General features: G+C 40.2%; 1 protein-coding gene across 3 annotated transcripts in view; it reads left to right on the forward strand.

Annotated features, from left to right (window-relative positions):
• The window catches only part of TRAPPC9 (trafficking protein particle complex subunit 9), a 279,315-nt gene that overhangs the window by 83,465 nt on the left and 176,292 nt on the right, over positions 1 to 19,558 (forward strand). For all 3 annotated transcript variants that reach the window (XM_081012512.1, XM_081012514.1, XM_081012513.1), the window contains one exon: positions 18,452 to 18,604. In XM_081012512.1, coding sequence (XP_080868638.1) covers positions 18,452 to 18,604 — 153 coding nt within the window. The remainder of the gene's footprint in view (positions 1 to 18,451; positions 18,605 to 19,558) is intronic.

Raw genomic sequence — 19,558 nt, forward strand, 5'->3', positions numbered from 1 at the left:
CTGAACTTGCATAGTAGGGCTATTATTATTATTATTATTAAACAGTGTCTAGGACAATTGCTTTGGTAGGAAGCAGCCGTATACCAAGTCCCAAACATTAATCTGTGTTTTCATTTTTCTGCACTATTTTTTTGGCTACAAACTAATCTTAAGTAAGAACATTCTGCTGGATCAGGCCAGTGGCCCATCTAGTCCAGCATTCTGTTCTCACAGTGGCCAACCAGGTGCTTGTTTGACCATTTTTGTTGCCTAGTACATGTATCTAGTACAATTAGCTTCATCTACTTTGACAGTCCTCCCATGAACAATCATGGACAAGAGTCTCTCAGCTGAGCCTTTACCTAATTTACTTTAGCATGCAGATGTGTGTTAAGGTCTTAAAAGCTTTGGTACATTATTTCTTAAACACGGTGACGGGAGTAGTGAGTGCTAAATGGAAACGTAGGATACTTCCTGAAGAATTTCTGTGACTCTTTTTCAGCTTTTCTGACCATAGTGACTGTATTTTTTTATTGCTGTGAGTCCTATGAGACCAAATAGATGTTTGTTGTATTAAGCCAGCACATACTGCAATACCCCAATGAAGAAGCCATATAGATTTTTTGTAGAGCCGATATAAGAGTTACTGGGGCGCCGGCAGGGTGTGAGGTGGGAGAATTGCAAAAAGAAACTATTAGCCATAAAAATTGAAACTCCAAGCACACGCTCCGTCTTGAGCTTACTTGCTTTTAGCACAAAGAATGTAATTTTAGGGCACACAAGAGAAAGTCTGTCTCATCTCTGATGAATATTAAGTGCTCTGATAGGCTCATATTTTGAATATTTGAATAGTACTGTGACAGGAAGAGAGGTCTTTGTCTAATAGCTGTAATTGTTCTCTCTGATATACCTGTCTTGTGTTGCTAGAAATGGAGCTTATCTAAGGCTAATATCTGGTAATCCAGAATACCTTTGTGTGACTTATTAATGCCCCATCTCCATTTTTAAATAGCATTGCATTCTTTTATTTCTCTTTTTTCCTGAAGCACTAACGATCTTTTTCGCATGTAAAGTATTTGCTCAGGTTTTCTCATTAAGTTTTATAATGGAAACTTCTTCTTAAATAGATTCTTAGGAGGAACCTAACAAAAATCACTTAGTGGTGTATTTAATCTATCGGTACTCATCTTTTGAAATCTTTCAGGTGTGCATGTGGAAGAGTATGTTTTAAAGTACTCATTAAGCAGAGGAAAAATAAATGCAAAGTGTCGTGGTAATTTGCAGTTCAGTGTACATTTTATAGGACTCCCTTCCAGTTGAGGTCCAACAAACTCCTTCCCTGTGGAAATTCCAGTACATGCTAAATACTTTTAAAATTATTATTTCAGCAGGCATTTTATCTGAGTTCTGAATTTATAGGTTGTTTCCCCCCTTTTTTCTTTTTCTACTGAGTTAATTGTATATTACTTTGAGTCTGTCGTAATTAAGCGGTATGTAAATAGTTTAATGAAATGAAATCCATTTCAGTACTACCCATAATGAAGGTACTTCCATTAAAATTACATGAAATTTTATTTATACAGTAAGTGTATTGTTTTTTAGCAAGTAGTATCTCCCTCTTAATGGGGCATGTAATAATTTAGCTCAAATACTGTGGAGAACATTTATTGTATTAGCTTCCACACCAATTGCTTTTTGCAAAGTGCAGTATACCCTGTTTCATATTCATTTATTGTTCGATTTCCTTGGCTGTTTAATTTTGGCAGGTGTATGGTCTTTCTAGTTAGTGCTTGTTAAAAATTGGTGGGTATTTCTGTTTTTAGCTAGTGCTGTTTGTGTGTGCTTTTCTTGAACAGAGTTGCTTTGTGTTACAGGTGTGTAAGTTTTGTATCTTTTCTAAGACATGCTGACCATGTGGGAAACTGCCGGTCTGGTGGTGGGATATTATATATGTGTGTGCACATACCACAGACTTACCATTTCTAGGTATTTGCAAATGTGTCTCATTAACGACAACAAAGACGTTTTGTGGAAATTGCCTTGGCTATTGAAAAGAAAGGGAGGAAGTCTTAATATCAGCAGAATAGGGACTCTCCTAGTAGTCCCCATGAGAATTCATTGTATAAGAACTTGCAAAAGGGCCTTCTTTGTGGTGACAACCTGAATCCAGAATGTCCTTCTCTTTGAAACATGATTCATAGAATCATGGAATCATAGAAATGTAGAGTTGGAAGGGACACCAAGGGGTTTTTTTACATTTAGATTTCAGCAGAATATATTTTTCTTTGGCCAGGTTTTTATAAATTAATTTGTTATAATACTTGTTCTAAAACTTAACAGCTGCAGGTAGTTTTTGTGCTTTCGCTTTGATATTTTATTCCTGTTTTTGTTATCTCGTGTTTTATTTATGGGATGTACTTCATTGTTCTGTTCTTTGTTTTACATCACACTGGGCTTCTTTGGGAAGAAGGATGATTCAGAAAAGAAATGAATAAATAAATAAATAAATAAATAAATAAATAAATGGGATTGTGCAGGAACATTGGATAACTTTTTAATGAACCAACTGTTTGGTACAGGAATGGGTTTTCATGTGACCCCTCCAAATGTTGTTGAACTCCAACTCCCATCAGCCCCAGACATTATGCTCAATGGTCAAAAATGTTAGGTGTTGATATGGAGGGCCACAAAATTCCAGCCCCTGGTATAAGATAACATTTGTTTGCTTTCAAAAATCAAGCAATACTCTTGCTTTCCCCTCCAAATGAGACAGTTAAAGATTTATGAAACTGAAGCAACTATTCGTGGCAGACTGTCTGACTTGCCTGTATCGTTTATCACAATAAAAATAATGTTTGGATAGTTAGCAAAACCTACCATTAGCTGTACCTTGCTGCTCTGTTTTGTTTGTAGTCTTTAAATGGCTTTGAAAATGCTCTTTTCTTTGGCAATTTAAGATTGTGTTGGCTTTTGGAAATCCAGGAGGATTTGTAGAATCTATCACTGAACATCATCAGACAGTGTAAGAATATGGTGCTGGCTTGTTTCCTTGAGAAATACCTATAATTCTGCACTACAGTGGGCACAGCTTGCGAGGTCATCTGTATTCTTACTGAATGACTTGTTCTCCTTCTGCATAACTAGAGTTTTTCTTTCTCATTTATCTGCAGATTGAAATATATGTCAGCCAGCAGTGTGAATGGCAGTACTATATTAATTTATCATTTGCAACAGCAGGCTCAACTTTTCTATATATAGCACCAGTATGCCTATGCAGCTCATCAAAGGTATTAGTTGATGTTGAGGCAGAGGGATGATCGAATTATGGAAAATCGTGTCTGATTTGTGCACCTTTCAGGGTTTACTCCTTCCCATAAAATAATTATCTCCCCTAAGCTAAATGATCTTGATTTTGAGTAGGATGCATTTCAACTAGAAAATACGGCAGAATTCACTAGAGGCAAGGGGGAAATAGCTGACTTGTCAATCATAGCTCTGACATCACTCATTGGCTAAAAACATTGAAAGATGTTGTTGTTGTTTAGTCGTTTAGTCATGTCCGACTCTTCGTGACCCCATGGACCAGAGCACGCCAGGCACTCCTGTCTTCCACTGCCTCCCGCAGTTTGGTCAAACTCATGCTGGTAGCTTCGAGAACACTGTCCAACCATCTCATCCTCTGTCGTCCCCTTCTCCTTGTGCCCTCATTCTTTCCCAACATCAGGGTCTTTTCCAGGGAGTCTTCTCATGAGGTGACCCAAGTCTTGGAGCCTCAGCTTCAGGATCTGTCCTTCCAGTGAGCACTCAGGGCTGATTTCCTTCAGAATCGATAGGTTTGATCTTCTTGCAGTCCATGGGTCTCTCAAGAGTCTCCTCCAGCACCATAATTCAAAAGCATCAATTCTTCGGTGATCAGCCTTCTTTATGGTCCAGCTCTCACTTCCGTACGTCACTACTGGGAAAACCATAGCTTTAACTAAACAGACCTTTGTTGGCAAGGTGATGTCTCTGCTTTTTAAGATGCTGAAAGATAGAAGCAACCATTTCATAGAAATTGCTTACACTTCATACCTTTCTAGAGATTTATTTTTAGAAAAATTAAATCTGTTTGGGGCCAACAATGGGGGCCTTTGTGAGTGCCGCATAATCGCCCCTCGCTTTAACTTTATAGTTTGGGGTTTTTCAGATTGGAGAATATAATTTGGAGGGTCTGTCTTGCAAAGTGCCCTGGCTATATTCACAAAACGTGTTCCGTTTTGCCCAATTTCTTTATGACCTATATGTTAATTATATGATGTAAAGTATGGTTGAGTTCTGAAAAATATTGCCTACCATCCATCCATACCTTAAAGATTTAACATGGCACTTTTTGCAGTGATCCAGGATCGCTTGGCGTTAGGCAGAGTGTGAAACAACAATGAAGATGTTAAACATCTTTGTACGGCAGTTTTATGCTGCTTTTGGAGTAGAAGGGGCCAGTAACTAATTCTTTACATTGTGTCAGGTTACCAGCAGCATCTTCTGTAACAGATACTGCATTTCTCATTAATGGTGGCTTGAAATTGCCTTCAGTTGCTATAGTAACTATCTCAGCCTTACACACAAGATTTATTCTGAGAAAGGTTATTGCGGGAAATGCTGCTAATTGGGATTACCCCCCCTCCATGTTACTATTTAAAAACCCTAACAAAAGTTCTACATATTAATAGCAGAATGGCAGATTTAATTGCAAATAAAAATGTTTTGTTGCTATCGTTAGATTTTTAGTTGATTTAGTACTAGCTGACCCCACTGTGTTTTACTAGATATAGAACATTTATGGTTCTTGGGCCAGTGGGTTTGAAATAATTATAGTTGGGGGTATTATTTTTGTTTGTTATTATGGTATGTATTTTGGGTTTTTATATTTAAACCACCCTGTGATCTTCGGATGAAGGGCAATATAGAAATTTTATGAATTAACAATAATAGTAGTAGTAATAATAATAATAATAATCCTCTGAGCCAACAATAAAGATGGTAAAAACACCTGTTTGAGGACTGTTTTATACAAAATTTTGTCCACTGTCTTGGGGTAATTTTTCCCTAAAAGAAGAAATTTAAGGAGTAATAAACAGTGAAAATAATAAGCAGCCGCATGGTAATAGGAGATCACCACAGTATTATTGCTGCCATAAAAATCTGCCTGTCCATTCAACTGCTGTCATTTCAGAATGTCTAAGTTGTGGGATAAATAACAATGATGAAAGATAAAATGATGAAAGATTAAAAAAAGAATATTGAAAGATGTTTCAGTAGCATCTTAAAGACCAACTAAGTATACACACGAAAGCTCATACCTAGAAAGCTTATACTTAGTTGGTCTTTAAGGTGCTACTAGAACATCTTTCAATATTTTTTTTAAAAAATCTTTCATCATTGTTATTTATTATGACAGACCAACACGGCTACAATACCTGAATAACTTGTGGGATGTAATCCATTGGTGCAGTCAAATGCAACATTCCTTATTTCCCTAGAGTGGGCACAGGCAGGGGGACATCCAGTCAGTGTAACTTCCTGTTCCACTATTCTGGAGCTCCTCCCCCTGCATGTGATCTGGGAGATGGGCATGGCTCTGGCTGACTCCACAAAAGAGCCAGGTCATGCAGCCATTTTCTCAGCTCGTCTTGATTCTTGCTGTCTTGATACTACTGTTGTTCTATCTCTTGCTGCCATGCTGCTCTCCTGCAGCCATTTTGTTAATTAATTTTTCTGTCTGCTGGTTCTCAGCCAGCAGCACATGAGTTCAATCTCCATATGAGACAAACTCACAGTTTCTTTATGTAACTACCAAGTAAAGCCTGCCTTTCAGGGATCAAATTGTGAACTGAAATGCGAGTAAACTTTACTCAGAAAGACTCTTTTGTCTTTATTCTTTTAAGAGGGATCAAAAGGGGACACAAGGAAATAATCTTAACTAAGCGATTCAAATGAATCTGCATACTAGCTTCCATTGAGGGAAATTTGCTCTGCTACATCACTCATTAGCGTGAGTGAAGGAAGGATAATACTTATTCAGTATATCCTTTCCTGCTATCCTTAACATTCCCACATAAGTATGCTGTACTTTTCTGCTGTTTGCCAAATCCTAGAAAACTGAAGGGGGTTTACAATATCTGACTCTTCCAATCCAAGTTGCTGGTAGTAAAAACAGTATGGTAATTTTGGGGATAAATTAATCCTGATTAGGGGCTTTGAAATTTCATAGCCTGGCTAATAATGGATTGGTAGGCTCCATCAGTGGTTGCACTTTATCACCGGCATTGCCAAATTCCCGTACCCGGAATATTTTAACAGCCAGAGAAGTCCACCACATGTGGAAGAGCCCTTTGAACATAGCATTCACTCCTGTAAAATTCCTGTCTATTTATTTAAGTATCTCTGATGGTCTTCGGAGGTTAAAAGGTAAAGGGACCCCTGACCATTAGGTCCAGTCGTGGCCGACTCTGGGGTTGCGGTGCTCATCTCGCTTTATTGGCCGAGGGAGCCGGCATACAGCTTCCGGGTCATGTGGCCAGCATGACTAAGCCACTTCTGGCGAACCAGAGCAGCGCACGGAAACGCCGTTTACCTTCCCGCCAGAGCGGTACCTATTTATCTACTTGCACTTTGATGTGCTTTTGAACTGCTAGGTTGGCAGGAGCAGGGACAGAGCAACGGGAGCTCACCCCCGTCACAGGGATTCGAACCGCCGACCTTCTGATCGGCAAGTCCTATGCTCTGTGGTTTAACCCACAGCGCCACCCACGTCCCCTTCGGAGGTCACATCATCTCTATTAGTTTCCACCAAGACAGCAAGGCAGATATGTTACTTGTTCTGTTTATCTTCCATGCCGTTTTCAGCCTTTCCCCACTCCTACAGGTTTCCAGTGTCAATAAATTAGAGATGAGAGAGAAAAGGGAGGCACACCTATGGCAAGAAGAACCATAGGATGAGCAGCTTAGAGTGCAGTGGATCTCTGATTCAGCCAGCTGATTTCTGGCTCAGCTACTCTCAGTCAGTGTTAAGTCCCCAAGCCTGCTCATCCAAAGATATGCTGGTGTAACTTGATCCAAGACCAGTGTAAGTGCCCCCCTACCTGCAGAAGGGGCATTTCAGGAGCATGATGGGGGCAGAACCAGAGAGGGAGGAGTTAGGCTGGATCCTAAGCCCATTCAGTTTGGTTCCCAGCAACCTGGCATAGAACACTATTTTAAGGGGTTGTTTTCTGTTGGCCAGAACAGCAGCATCCGCTGGCTTAATTTACACCCACTTTCTTTATGGCAACTTCTTGTGCATAGGATTTGGTTCTGGAAGTTGGCTGGATGCACAGGTTTTCAAGCACTTTAAATTATATGACCACCTCTTGGGAGTTTAATTGTTTAGATATGTATGTTCTGAGCTTAGCCAATGTAGGGAGCAATGCTATACACCAAAAGCTGGCGTAAGTTCAGCCAGTTTCAGCTGAGCCAGGATGAGCAAGTTACGCCACCATATCTTTGACTGAGCCAGGGATGGGGACTTTCTGGCTCAGCCAGAGATCAACTGCATCCTTCATTCTTAACCCTGGAAGATCTTTGCCATAGGATTCCTCCCTTTTCGGTCTTGCATCAGTTTAGACATCTTGATACCAGACAAGTGCTTTTTTCCTGAAATAAAAGTTCAGTTCTTGAAAGGCTATCTTTAGTGGAAAAGTTGAGCAGCTTTTTCTGCTGATGCATTTTCACTAACCAAAACACTGCCTGATCGTTTCTTAGCATTCCTAGGGGATATTTCCCCAATGCCCTCAGCTGCACATTTAGATATTTGCATGCACACTAGGGCTTCACCTGGCCTCCTCCAGCATGGAGTTCCAGAATCTTGCAAACTACATTGAATTTTGACTGGGTTCTGATTTCTTCCTAAATGCAGAGAGGTAACCTAAGTAGAGAGGGCTAATCTACAGCCCATCTCCCTGACATGCTGTCTATGTCATAATAGACAAAGAAAAGACTTGTCCTATTGTTGGTGTGTTTCTGCATGGAGCAGGCAACTGAGAGGAGGAAAAAAATAAATTAGCAGCATAATAGCTATAAAAACACTCTTATCACCTTGGCGGAGGTCATATCCACATTTTGAAAAGCTCACTTTATCCAGTTTTTATCCTTAGGAATCAATTCAGGCACATGAACAGAATAAAGCAATAGACCCTTCCAAGAAGCATAATACACAGCAATAGTTTACTTGATCCAACTATGTCTCTGTATTCACATTTTCTTTTCTTTCCAGCTCACTTTGGCTGCATGGAAAGATAGAGTGACCTGTAACTGAAATTTCCATAATGAAAATATGTGTTCTGAGTCATCACTATTGAATTCCTTGGCGATTCATTCTTTTAATCCCCTCCAAGCAACATGAAGCTGATTTCAGGTCTCCAGAGGCAAAGCTTTAACTCTGATGACTAATGCACAGATCTGTGGAGAATATTGTAGAGGTCATCGTATTCCCCCCCCCCCCCTACACACCCTTGCTCTTCAGTTTTACAGTGTGAGCAAACTCTCCTTTTTGCCCGAGAAACTGTGAATCAAAATGAGAATGAAGCTGTACCTATTTCTGATTTTGATACAGAAACAGTATAATCAGTGCGAGAATTCCATTTGTGCACTAGGTATTCCGTGCTTTTCTAGCTTGTGGATGTCAGCTAGCTTTCTTCAAGGCTCTTTCTGTAGTGCTCATTGTGAAAATGAATTATGGAATTAACGCTATAAAGAAACATGCTTATCCAAAATATTATTATTGTTATTATATCTTAACCAGTGAACAGAACAGTAAAATGACTCAACAGACGTCCCTAAAGTCCTTTAAATGCATCTCAAATGTGGAACAAAATGTTGGCGTGGGGAAGCATTTAACACACAAATGTATTTATATAAAATCATCATACAATTAGGAAACAATTTCCTAATATTCTTTTTCCTTTTCCTTTCGGCTAGTTGTTCATAAAATTTTATCTCCAACAAACAGTTACTGTGAGCATTCCCCTTATAATTGTTCATGTCTGTGTTTATGTGCTTTAAATAGAGCTGTGAAGGTGCAAAATTTACACCCACTATCCACAGAAACATTTCCCTTTTTTAGCCAGGGTATTATTTATTTCATCTTTCATTTCTGCTGAAGCAAAAATACTTGGTTATGTTATTTTATTTACTTATGTCTATCTTGCCCTTTCAGGCTTTCAGGCCAGTGTTACAGATGACAGATAAAAATAACCTTTACATGTAAATTACTCAGCGGACTAAAGGCTCTTAAAATTTTGATTCGTACTTCCAGCTTTGTTGGCTGCTAGACAGGCTATAATACTCCATCTTGAAATAGGTTTATTTTATTTTTTTTAAATGATACTTATTGAAATTTTTTAGAATTACAAAAACAAAGCAGAAAAAGAGAAAAACAAAAAAAAACAAAAAAAAAACAAATCACATCAAACAATACAAATTCAAAAAACAAAAATACACCACAAACACTCAAAAACAAATCCATCATTCTCAAATCCTCAACTGTCATTACCTTCTTTCTTTGACCTCCTCCTCCTCCCTTTTTTTGTATCCTAGTTGTTAATTGTCGCAGCAAATCCTTTCCATATTTCATAATATTCTGTCATTACATTACCTTAATCTATTTTAATCTTATCTTACTATAAAGAACCTTAAAGCTTAAAACTTAAATCTTATTTTTACCAACTTCTCATAACCATAATATTCTTACATAATTCTTTAAACATTTTTGCTAAAGCCAAGTAATTTCGTTCCAACATTTTTCTAACATTCATCATTTTTATAAAGCAATCCTAGTAGTAAAAAAAAGAAATAAAAACAATCCAATCCAGCGTCCCTTCCTCCTGGTCCCGGGTTTTGTCAGTTCTTATTATCCCATCGATCTAGCGCATTAACCTGGTAACCTTGTATCCGAGGCCCTTAAGTCTCTTCCATGTCCCTTCCGCAGCTCTTCTTCATATTTATAACTGTATTTTCCTTTGTCTCCTGCTCCTTTCACTCGTGGGAACTCCAGCTTAACAATGTTTTTGACCCTTCTCAACAAATCAGCCCCTTTTCCATAGTCCACACTAAACTCCATGTGGTATTTAAGAACATGTTTCAAAATCCCTCCAAAATTAAGAGCCCCCACAACCCCAAACATCTCATGGCCCATTGCCAGACTTGAAAAGTCCAAACATCCCTGCATAGGGGGGTCTATCCAACCCCCCATTTCCAAACCAAACCAAACTTTATCTTTCCAAATCTGGCTTTTTCCAAGTTCATTTGTCAAGTCCAAAAGCTCATGTTCCTGCTGGGCCACAGCTCCCTTCATATCTGGCGCCCAAGATTCAGCAACATCCTCTTCCCTCATCTGTTCTGTCAGGGCACACTCCTGATTTAATTCCTGGGTGGACTCCATATAATTTCCCACTGCCTGTTCAAAATTTCTGATCGCATCAGTCATCAAGTCCGTCTTCTCATGTAGCTGTTCCAGTAGGGCATTTGTTTTACAGAAAGCACGCAACAGAGCTTCTGAATACATTGTCCTGCAAGGTCAGAAGTCTATTCCCACGATTGTAGTCTGTAACAGCTGCAAGCTCCCCGGAGTTGGTTACAGTTTCACAGTCTCCCTCTAGGGGGAAAACTTCTATTTGCTCTTTCTTTTAAAGACAAGTCTATCAACAAAGTTTCCTTTTTCAGATATTTTGTCAATATTTGTTCCTTTAAAATGCGAAGGGGAACAATGGAATCAATGTTTCTCTTCTTATAGCTATCTGTCAAAAACGTTTGTCTCTGGTCAATGAGCTTCAAAAAACGTCAGTCCTGGCACCCCGCTCCAGGATCAGGACGGTGGAAAGTTACTTTACTTTACACTCACTTCTGCAGGTTTAAACAGTCCGAAAAAATCCCCCCTCTTCTCCTGCTTCCGAAGGGGGGTTCAACAATTTTAAATGATGAAAGTTAATCTTTTACAAGCGATTTTCTGAGCTCTAGTTTGCCATGTCTTTGCTTTATCTACAAGACACGGAAGGCTGACTTCCTGTTTAGACCTTCCCGTTTCAGTGCCAAATTGAGGTAAACTTTTAAGTCCAATTTTCCTTTCTGCTCGCAAGTCCTTATTTAAAGTCCAATTGTCCGAAATTTAAGTACTCACGGGTGATTATTTTAGAAGCCAAATTGTCCCAGGAAAAAGGCAGCGCTCTCCGGCAACGGCTGTGCGGCTTCGCTCCACGGAAGAAGCAGTTGACTCTCAGCACCGCACCACTTCCCCCTCTTCGCTCCGGAGCCCGTTAATGGGTTCCTTTGCGGGTTGGGGGGGCGCTAAAGGTGCCCGCCGAGTCCCATGGTCACAGGCTTCATCCGCCTGTGATTTTTGAAAGGGTCCCCGCTTCACCGTAGCGGAAAAGACCCGTTTCGCGTGGAGCTAGTCCCTCCAGATCAGAGGGAGTCCGCCATTGCCGATGGCGCCACCCCGGAAGTCCCATCTTGAAATAGGTTTAAGACCAACTTGACTCCTTTCATTTGGACTGTATGCTAGATGAAGATAAGGCACTTCAGGTATCTCATAGCAAGTATGTTCAGAACACTGTTCTAATTACATCCTCCACATCCAACACTGAAGACCTCACCTGTCAGATAAAATAAATTATTATATGCAGCATATAAAATGCTTCGATTGCATCTGGCGGAACTCCATACTTCTTATTTTTTACCAAGCAGTAAAAATAAGACAAACACCTGTTAAGAAACTTATTTTTAGGTCATGATTGCAGATAGAAATATGCCTGGTTATGGAAATAACTTGTGTGTTTCATTACATCTATACCTGTGGTGTGATTTGAAGCTTCAGAATATATACTCTTCCATAGAAGAAACCTTAGTTGTCTTTGACTGTCTCTTTCTACAGGCTGCGCTGTGACCTTCATTACTTCATTGCTTTTTCTCCTCATATTTTTCCTAACATGAGCAATATGGAATTAAGTTTTAAATTCTTACTTTTAAAAATGTTATGATGTGACTCAGTATTTTTAAAAGCTTGAAAGAAATCTCTGCGGAGGCTGTTGTAATGTAACTTCCATAGCAGATATAGTAGCCATATTCACATGTAACACTAAACCTTGGCTTGTCTTAATGTCTGAACCTGTCCCAGCTAACTAAACAAAGTTATTTTGGTTGATGTAAAGCCATGGTTTATCATTGGTTTGTGAGTCTTTTCTATGGCGGCGCCATAACTGTTGAACACATTCTCCCTGAAATTTGCCTGGCATATTGGTTGCTGGCCTTCAGATGTCATTGGGTAAATAATACATGTGGTTTGATGGCCTTGTTCCTGTCTTCCATGGTTTTATTACCGTATTTTTCGCCCTATAGGACACACTTTCCCCCCTCCAAAAATGAAGGGGAAATGTGTGTGTATCCTATGGGGCGAATGCAGGCTTTCGCTGAAGCCTGGAGAGTGAGAGGGGTCGGTGCGCACTGACCCCTCTCGCTCTCCAGGCTTCAGGAAGCTATCCGCAAGCCTTGCGAGCCCGGTGGGAGTTCCCGCGGGCTTGCAAGGCTTGCGGGCAGCAGCCTGTTCTGGGGGCTGGGGTCGGGGGAAGCTCGGGCTTCCCCCGCCCCAGCCCCGCGGCGGGGGGGGGGGTAATTTTTTTTTATTCATTCCCCCCCCCAAAATGAGGTGCGTCCTATGGGCCAGTGCGCCCTATGGGGTGAAAGATACGGTAGTTTTGATTTTATTTACTCACTATAGCTTTATGAATTCAATATGGATTTTTAGCTCACACTTCACAACAGCAAAATATACAATTATAAAATAAAAACAGTTACAAGCATAAACAAAAGAATTGAAAACAATTTTGGATATATAAAAAAATTAGAACTCAAGATGGCTTGATTCATGCCATTGCCTATTAACATTGTTGTTATATTGCATCATCAGAGTGCATGATGTTTTCCAGAGTACAAGAGGACAGAGTTTGAAATCTGCAGTGTGGAAAGAAATCTCCCATAGAGATAGAATTTTTGTCAGGTGCTTGGAAAACCAGCAACTGGGAGAATAGCTGCTCTGTACATACGTTCAGTTTTCAGTAGAAGGTTGGAACAGGTTAATTGGTGATTTATCACTTATACAGAATAGGTTCTATATTTGTGCAGATCACTGAAATATCACAATATTAATTTTCACAGATATATTTTTAGTTTGCTTTTTAAGAACAAGTTTCACATAGCAGCTTACAATTAATTTATCACATTGAGTAAATCAATACAGTTTTAAAACTCAATAAAACCGTATAAATTTTGTTTATATAGCACTAGTTCTTAAAGCTAATCCTAGATTTTTAAAAAATCCCCAATATAACATAGTCGCACCAAAACCAGAGTAAAAACGTGAGGCTTTAAAAGCTTGAATAAAAATATGAGAGTGAGTCTAAGTCCATATGAGGTCTGATTTCATAGTTGTGAGACCTTCACTGATAAGACGCTGTTCTGCATTCTTGCCAATCTTATAATTTAGTCTCGAGTCGTCTGAGCAGTGTATCTTAAGGACGATCTTAAGATGCAGGCAGGTTGATACAGGTGGAAGTGATTCCTTAAACTAGCCTGATTCTAAACTGAATGCATTTATGAGCCCTTTGTAGTGTGCTTATAAGCACACCGGCAGCCAGTTCAACTGGCACAACATAGGTGTCATGTGCAGCAGTCGCTATTCACTAATAGAAGTAAGTGAAGCGCTGGAGCACTGGCAATAACATTCAAAGACAAATCAATACAAAATGAATCAGAGGCAAAGTAGACACAGCCTTTCCTTTGCATGCTGCCAGATCAGGAGCAATGCCTGCTTTAAGGCTGAATTATTGGAAAAATAAAACAGCATATTATCTTATTAAACCTCCTTGGATGGAAGGTAACTAGAGGGTATAATATATACAGTAGTACAGTGAGGAGGGAAAGTATTTGCTCCCTTGCTAAAGTTGCCTGTTTGATCCCTTTGCAAAAGATGACTTAGTACTTGGTGGCAAAACCCTTGTTGGCAATTACAGAGGTCAGACGTTTCTTGTGGGTAACCATCAGGTTTGCACACATCTCAGGAGGTATTTTGCCCCACTCCTCTTTGCAGATCCTCTCCAAGTCAGTAAAACTGAGGCTGATGTGTAGCTACTGGAACCTTCAGCTCCCTCCACAGATTTTTGATGGGGTTAAGGTCTGGAGACTGGCTAGGCCACTCCAGAACCTTAATGTGCTTCTTCTTGAGCCACTCCTTGGCCGTGTGTTTTGGGTCATTGTCATGCCTTGGCCGTGTGTTTTGAGTCATTGTCATGCTGGAATACCCATCCTCGACCCATTTTCAATGCCCTGACTGAGGGAAGGTTTGACAATACATGGTCCCGTGTGTTTCCATCAGCCAAAACACAATTTTTTTAAAAAAACAACAACTATGAGTCAGATTTAATAAGTGGCACTTACTTAATAAGACTTGGGCGGAAGCGTGCTGGGCCCATAACCTGTTGTTGGGATACTGCCAGGGAGATAAAGTCCACCATGGCCCCAAAGCCGGCTGCCGGACGATCCACCGATCTCCCGTAGGCACGCAGTATCAGCAATTAGTGACATGAGCTCCAGAAAATAGCCTGCCACATTCTAGAGCCGATGCACACTCTCTATCAGCAGATAATGCACAGCGAAAGTTGCATGCAGGAGAGCATTATTTACAAGTTTTATTCTGCATTGATCAGAACAAAGAAAAACATGACTGCCTGCTTCAGTGTCTCTGACACAGAGAGAAACGAAAGCAATAGAAAACATAAACTTCCTGTGAACAGGAAATGCGCAGACTCTGTGACTTACAAAGCCTGCTCCCTTTTAAGGTGGAACGGAAATATCCTAACACCCGTCCATCGTCCCTTTGATGCGGTGAAGGTGTCCTGTCCCCTTAGCAGAAAAACACCCCCAAACATAATATGTCCCCCTCCATGTTTGTCTGTGGGGGTGGTGTTCTTGGGGTCGTAGACAGCATTCCTTCCTCCTCCAAACATGGCGAGTTGAGTTGATGCCAAAGAGCTCGATTTTGGTCTCATCTGACCACAACACTTTCACCCAGTTCTCCTCTGGGTCATTCCAGATGTGCATTGGCAAACTGCAGACGGGCCTGTACATGTGCTGTCTTGAGCAAGGGGACTTTGCGGGCTCTGCAGGATCTCAGTCCTTCACGGCGTAGTGTGTTACCAATTGTTTTCATGGGGACTGCGGTCCCAGCTGCCCTGAGATCATTGACAAGTTCCCCCCGTGTAGTTCTGGGCTGCTTCATCACCATTCTCCTCATCATTGCAACTCCACGAGATGAGATCTTGCATGGAGCCCCAGACCGAGGGAGGTCAACAGTTATTTTGTGTTTCTTCCATTTGCGAATTATCACACCAACTGTTGTCACCTTCTCACCAAGCTGCTTGGCAATAGTCTTGTAGCCTAGTCCAGCCTTGTGCAGGTCTACAGTCTTGTCCCTGAAATCCTTGGACAGCTCTTTGGTCTTGGTCATGGTGGCTACTTTGGAATCTGCTGGATTGATTGCTTCTGTTGACAGGTGTCTTTTGTACAGGTACTGTAATGAGCTGGGATTACAGGTAAGACCTCTTCCTTACAGCAGGTGCTTCTAATCTCAGCTCCTTACATACAGTGAAGATACCAGGTAGGCTGGTTGATAGGGGATCAAATACTTATTTCAGTCATTATAATGCACATCAATCTCTGACTTTTGTCTTCTTGGTTTCTGGGGGTTTTCCTGTTGTTATTCTGTCTCCCAAAGCTAAAACGAACCTACCATTAAAATTATGGACTGGTCATTTCTTCGTCAGAGGGCAAACGGGCAAATTTAGCAGGGGATCAAATAATTTCCCCCCTCACTGTACCTGTGTTTCCATCAGCCAAAACACAAATGTTTTTTTTTTTAAAAAAACTATGAGTCAGATTTAATAAGTGGCACTTACTTAATAAGACTTTGAATTTGGCCACCAACTTTTCAGGTGGACTTCTGGTTGTTATAAGTGAAGCAGTTGCGAGGGGATCATGAAAAGCACACTTGTTTTGTGATTTCTTGTAAACCATTTTGCAGTGTCCTTCTGTCTGGAAAGATTTCACTCTTCACCTAAAAGTCTCTGTTGAAATGATTAGGTGACACAGTTGGTCTATGCCTGTGTGGAGTCTGCAGCAGATGACACAATCTAGCCTTAATGATAACTGCAGCTTTCTGAAAACAATACATTTAGAAGGGAAAACACACACATACCCGTTTGGTTGCAGAGGAAAACCATTTTTTTTCAGCCAGAACTTTCTGGAACTCTCAGGTGGGCACCATTGCCATTCTAAGAGGACATATTGAGTTCTGGTACCTATTTTTCTAGAAAAATAGTGCTACCTTCAAGTATATATTGCTATTATTTGAAGTGAGTGGGGTAACCACGGGGGGTAGGCATTGACAAAGTGTCTGGTTTTCAGGGCATGGTAATGGTGTGTGTTAACTCTGCTTACATGTGAGGTATGTAATTTCTCGTATATCTGTTCCTAAGTTGTCCTCTGCCATCCTCGGTTAGTTCCCTTTATGACTGGATATTTAGATCTTTTATTCTGGTAAAATTCATGAGTAATCTCACCCCCCTCCCACAGGTTATTTTATTGGATTTTTACTTTGTTTTAGAAACTTCAGATTTATTAAATTCTTTTTCTAGAGGGCTACATACTTTAACATATACTAGTTGAAATCTAATGCGTGTATACTTGTAGCACATATGGTTTTTAATTGCTTGGAAGCTGCTTAAGGTGGTTTGGGCCAAAAGGTAGCACAGAAATCCTGATTCAGTTACAGATAGGTAGCCGTGTTGGTCTGCCATAGTCAAAACAAAAAAATTCCTTCCAGTAGCACCTTAAAGACCAACTAAGTTAGTTCTTGGTATGAGCTTTCGTGTGCAAGCACACTTCTTCAGATACACTGCTTGCACACGAAAGCTCATACCAAGAACTAACTTAGTTGGTCTTTAAGGTGCTACTGGAAGAAATCCTGATGTAAATGATAAACGTTTAGGTGTATATTTTGTGCAATTAATGGAGATTTGAGATAGTGGTGGGGAAATCACTCATTTTCTGCAGGGGTCTTTACTAAGCTCTTCTGCCAAACTTTTATAAAACCAGTTTTCGATTATGAGTAAAGGTGGTTCCTGTGGGCTGTATGAGTCATTTTATTCTAAAATCACATTTCATAATATGGTTTCTAAGCAATGAAAGAATGAGAGGTGCACACTAATTTTAATAAAGGAGCTGCATTACAATCAAATAGCAATAGATAATAATTAAATTAAATTAAATTAAATTAAATTAATGCCCCCCTTACAGTATAACATCTCCATTTCTAATTGAATATTGTGATGACGTTTAAGCTGATCTACTTCTGAGTGTGCATTAGAGAGTGAGTGTGTTCAGTTTTTCAAGTAGCTAACTTGTGGGAGACTTTTTGCAAAAACACAATACTTCCTTAGCAAAGCGGAGAAAGATTACTGTGGAAACTTCAAAACAAATTGCTATATGAATAGGTACTACAGTCTAGTGTTTGATGTGATTGCTAGAAGAACCTGAAAATATGATGTTTTGATATCTGCCAGTCAAAATGTGAGTCATATTTCCATGATACATTAATTACAACAGTTGTATAGCAAAATATGACTTGAACAAGACCAAATGAGTACCTAGAAGAGGCTAGAAACTTAAAACCAAGAGTTTCAACATCTCTGCCTAATTGATTCCTTTCCTCTGGGCTCTACACAGTGTTCCATGCTGGATTTCAATGGAGATCATAGCCATAATACATACATTTTAATCAAATCTATTTATCTGCTTCTAAAGTGGATGTCTGCCGTGTTCCAAATTGTATATGTTTGTGGGTATGCATTTTACAATTGTGTGTTTTAAAGCTCAACGTTTTTAAATTGCCTCCTGATTCTTTGCTTAGTCAAGCTATTCAAGCTGGTAAGTAACTTGACTGAGCAGGAGTGGAAGGCTAGATGGATTTGTTTGCGTGAACATGTATGCACAGAAGAATAACGGCACCCTGGTTTAGTAGCCAACTGCAATTGAGTTTGTATGTGTTTCTGTTTGGTTATTAATTATGATCTGTTCGTATGTCGTTCTAGAAGTGTGTGAACATTAAATAGGATCAGTGGCCCTTCCAAATTTGTTTAGGAATAATTTTATTTACAAAAAAGCTAAATATCACCCTTAATAACTATATTTACAAGGCGGCGACATCATTTTGGGCTTGTTTCAGTTCTGTTTGTGCTTTGCACCACTACTGCTTACTGATGCTTTTCTGATGTGATGAAAATTGTCGTGTGACCTGCAAGACATTGTTCCATAAAACTTCTCCAATAATAATTGTTGTTTTTTACTGCAGTATGGCTATCCAAGTTGACAAGTTCAACTTTGAGAGCTACCCGGACTCCCCTGGTGAAAGAGCACAATTTACAAACCCAAAGCAGCTGGAAGAAGAGAGACAGCAAGCAAAAGGTCTGGAGATCAACAGCAAGTTAGACATTCTTTGGAAAATCATATCCTTTCAGAAATACTATTTTTTTTCCTCCTTAAGATACTCTTGTAGGAAGCCTGTGACCTTTAATTCAAATGATTTTTGTAAAGAAGTTTGAAAGAGAACATGGTTTAAAATTGATCATTTAACATAATTATAGAATTCTTAAACTTAATTTTAACTCTTAACTGGTTTAGATTTTTCCAGTATGTTCAGTACGATGCCTTGCAATCCTTTGATTCAAGTGGGCACACTCCAGGGTTCATCTGTTTTCTTGAATAATGCAAGATAAAGAACTGTACTGTGTTTCGTGGAATTGCCTCTGAGATGGCACAGGGCTTGAGAATGCTACTCGGGAGATGGATTATGGCACCACACTGGAGCCCAGCCATAACTGAAACACAGAATCCAAGGCAGCAGTGCTACCTGCGGAGAGACCAGTCAAGGTTCAGGACTCCCAGCCTGGCAGACAGGATTCCTTGGAACAACCTCTCATGGCAGCAGGGCCTTTATGGCAAGAGTTGGGATCTTCCCGTGAGCCTGAGGATCTAAATTCCTCCCACAATAACTCATTGGTCCAGTAGTAAAGGTGGCATGTAGGAGGAGAGACTGCCTTCAGGTCAGAAACTTCTCCATGCAGGGGTGGGGCCTGGGAAAGGCGACCTAGAGACTTTAAAGGGGTCAGCTGGGCCTTTGTTGGAGCAATTTGTGGACTCAGAGCTGTCTGTGGTGCCGCCTTGTTGGCCTGCCCTGTGGGCTTCTCTGCAGGACCAGAACAGGGCAGATTAAACCAACTCCTGACCACAATTCAGCTGGAAGGTATAAAGAGAGGATGCTGCTAGCAGTAGCTTTCAACATTTTAATTGATTCCTGTAGGAGCCCTTCTCCAAAAGTGCTGGAGGCAGCTGTCAGTCAGAGCAACTTTGAACAGGACCACAGCGGCCCGGTGATTTAAAGCAGCACTTTTCTGTATTT

Source organism: Podarcis pityusensis (assembly GCF_964106645.2).
Source record: "Podarcis pityusensis genome assembly, chromosome: 7".
In the NCBI taxonomy this organism is placed as follows: domain Eukaryota; kingdom Metazoa; phylum Chordata; class Lepidosauria; order Squamata; family Lacertidae; genus Podarcis; species Podarcis pityusensis.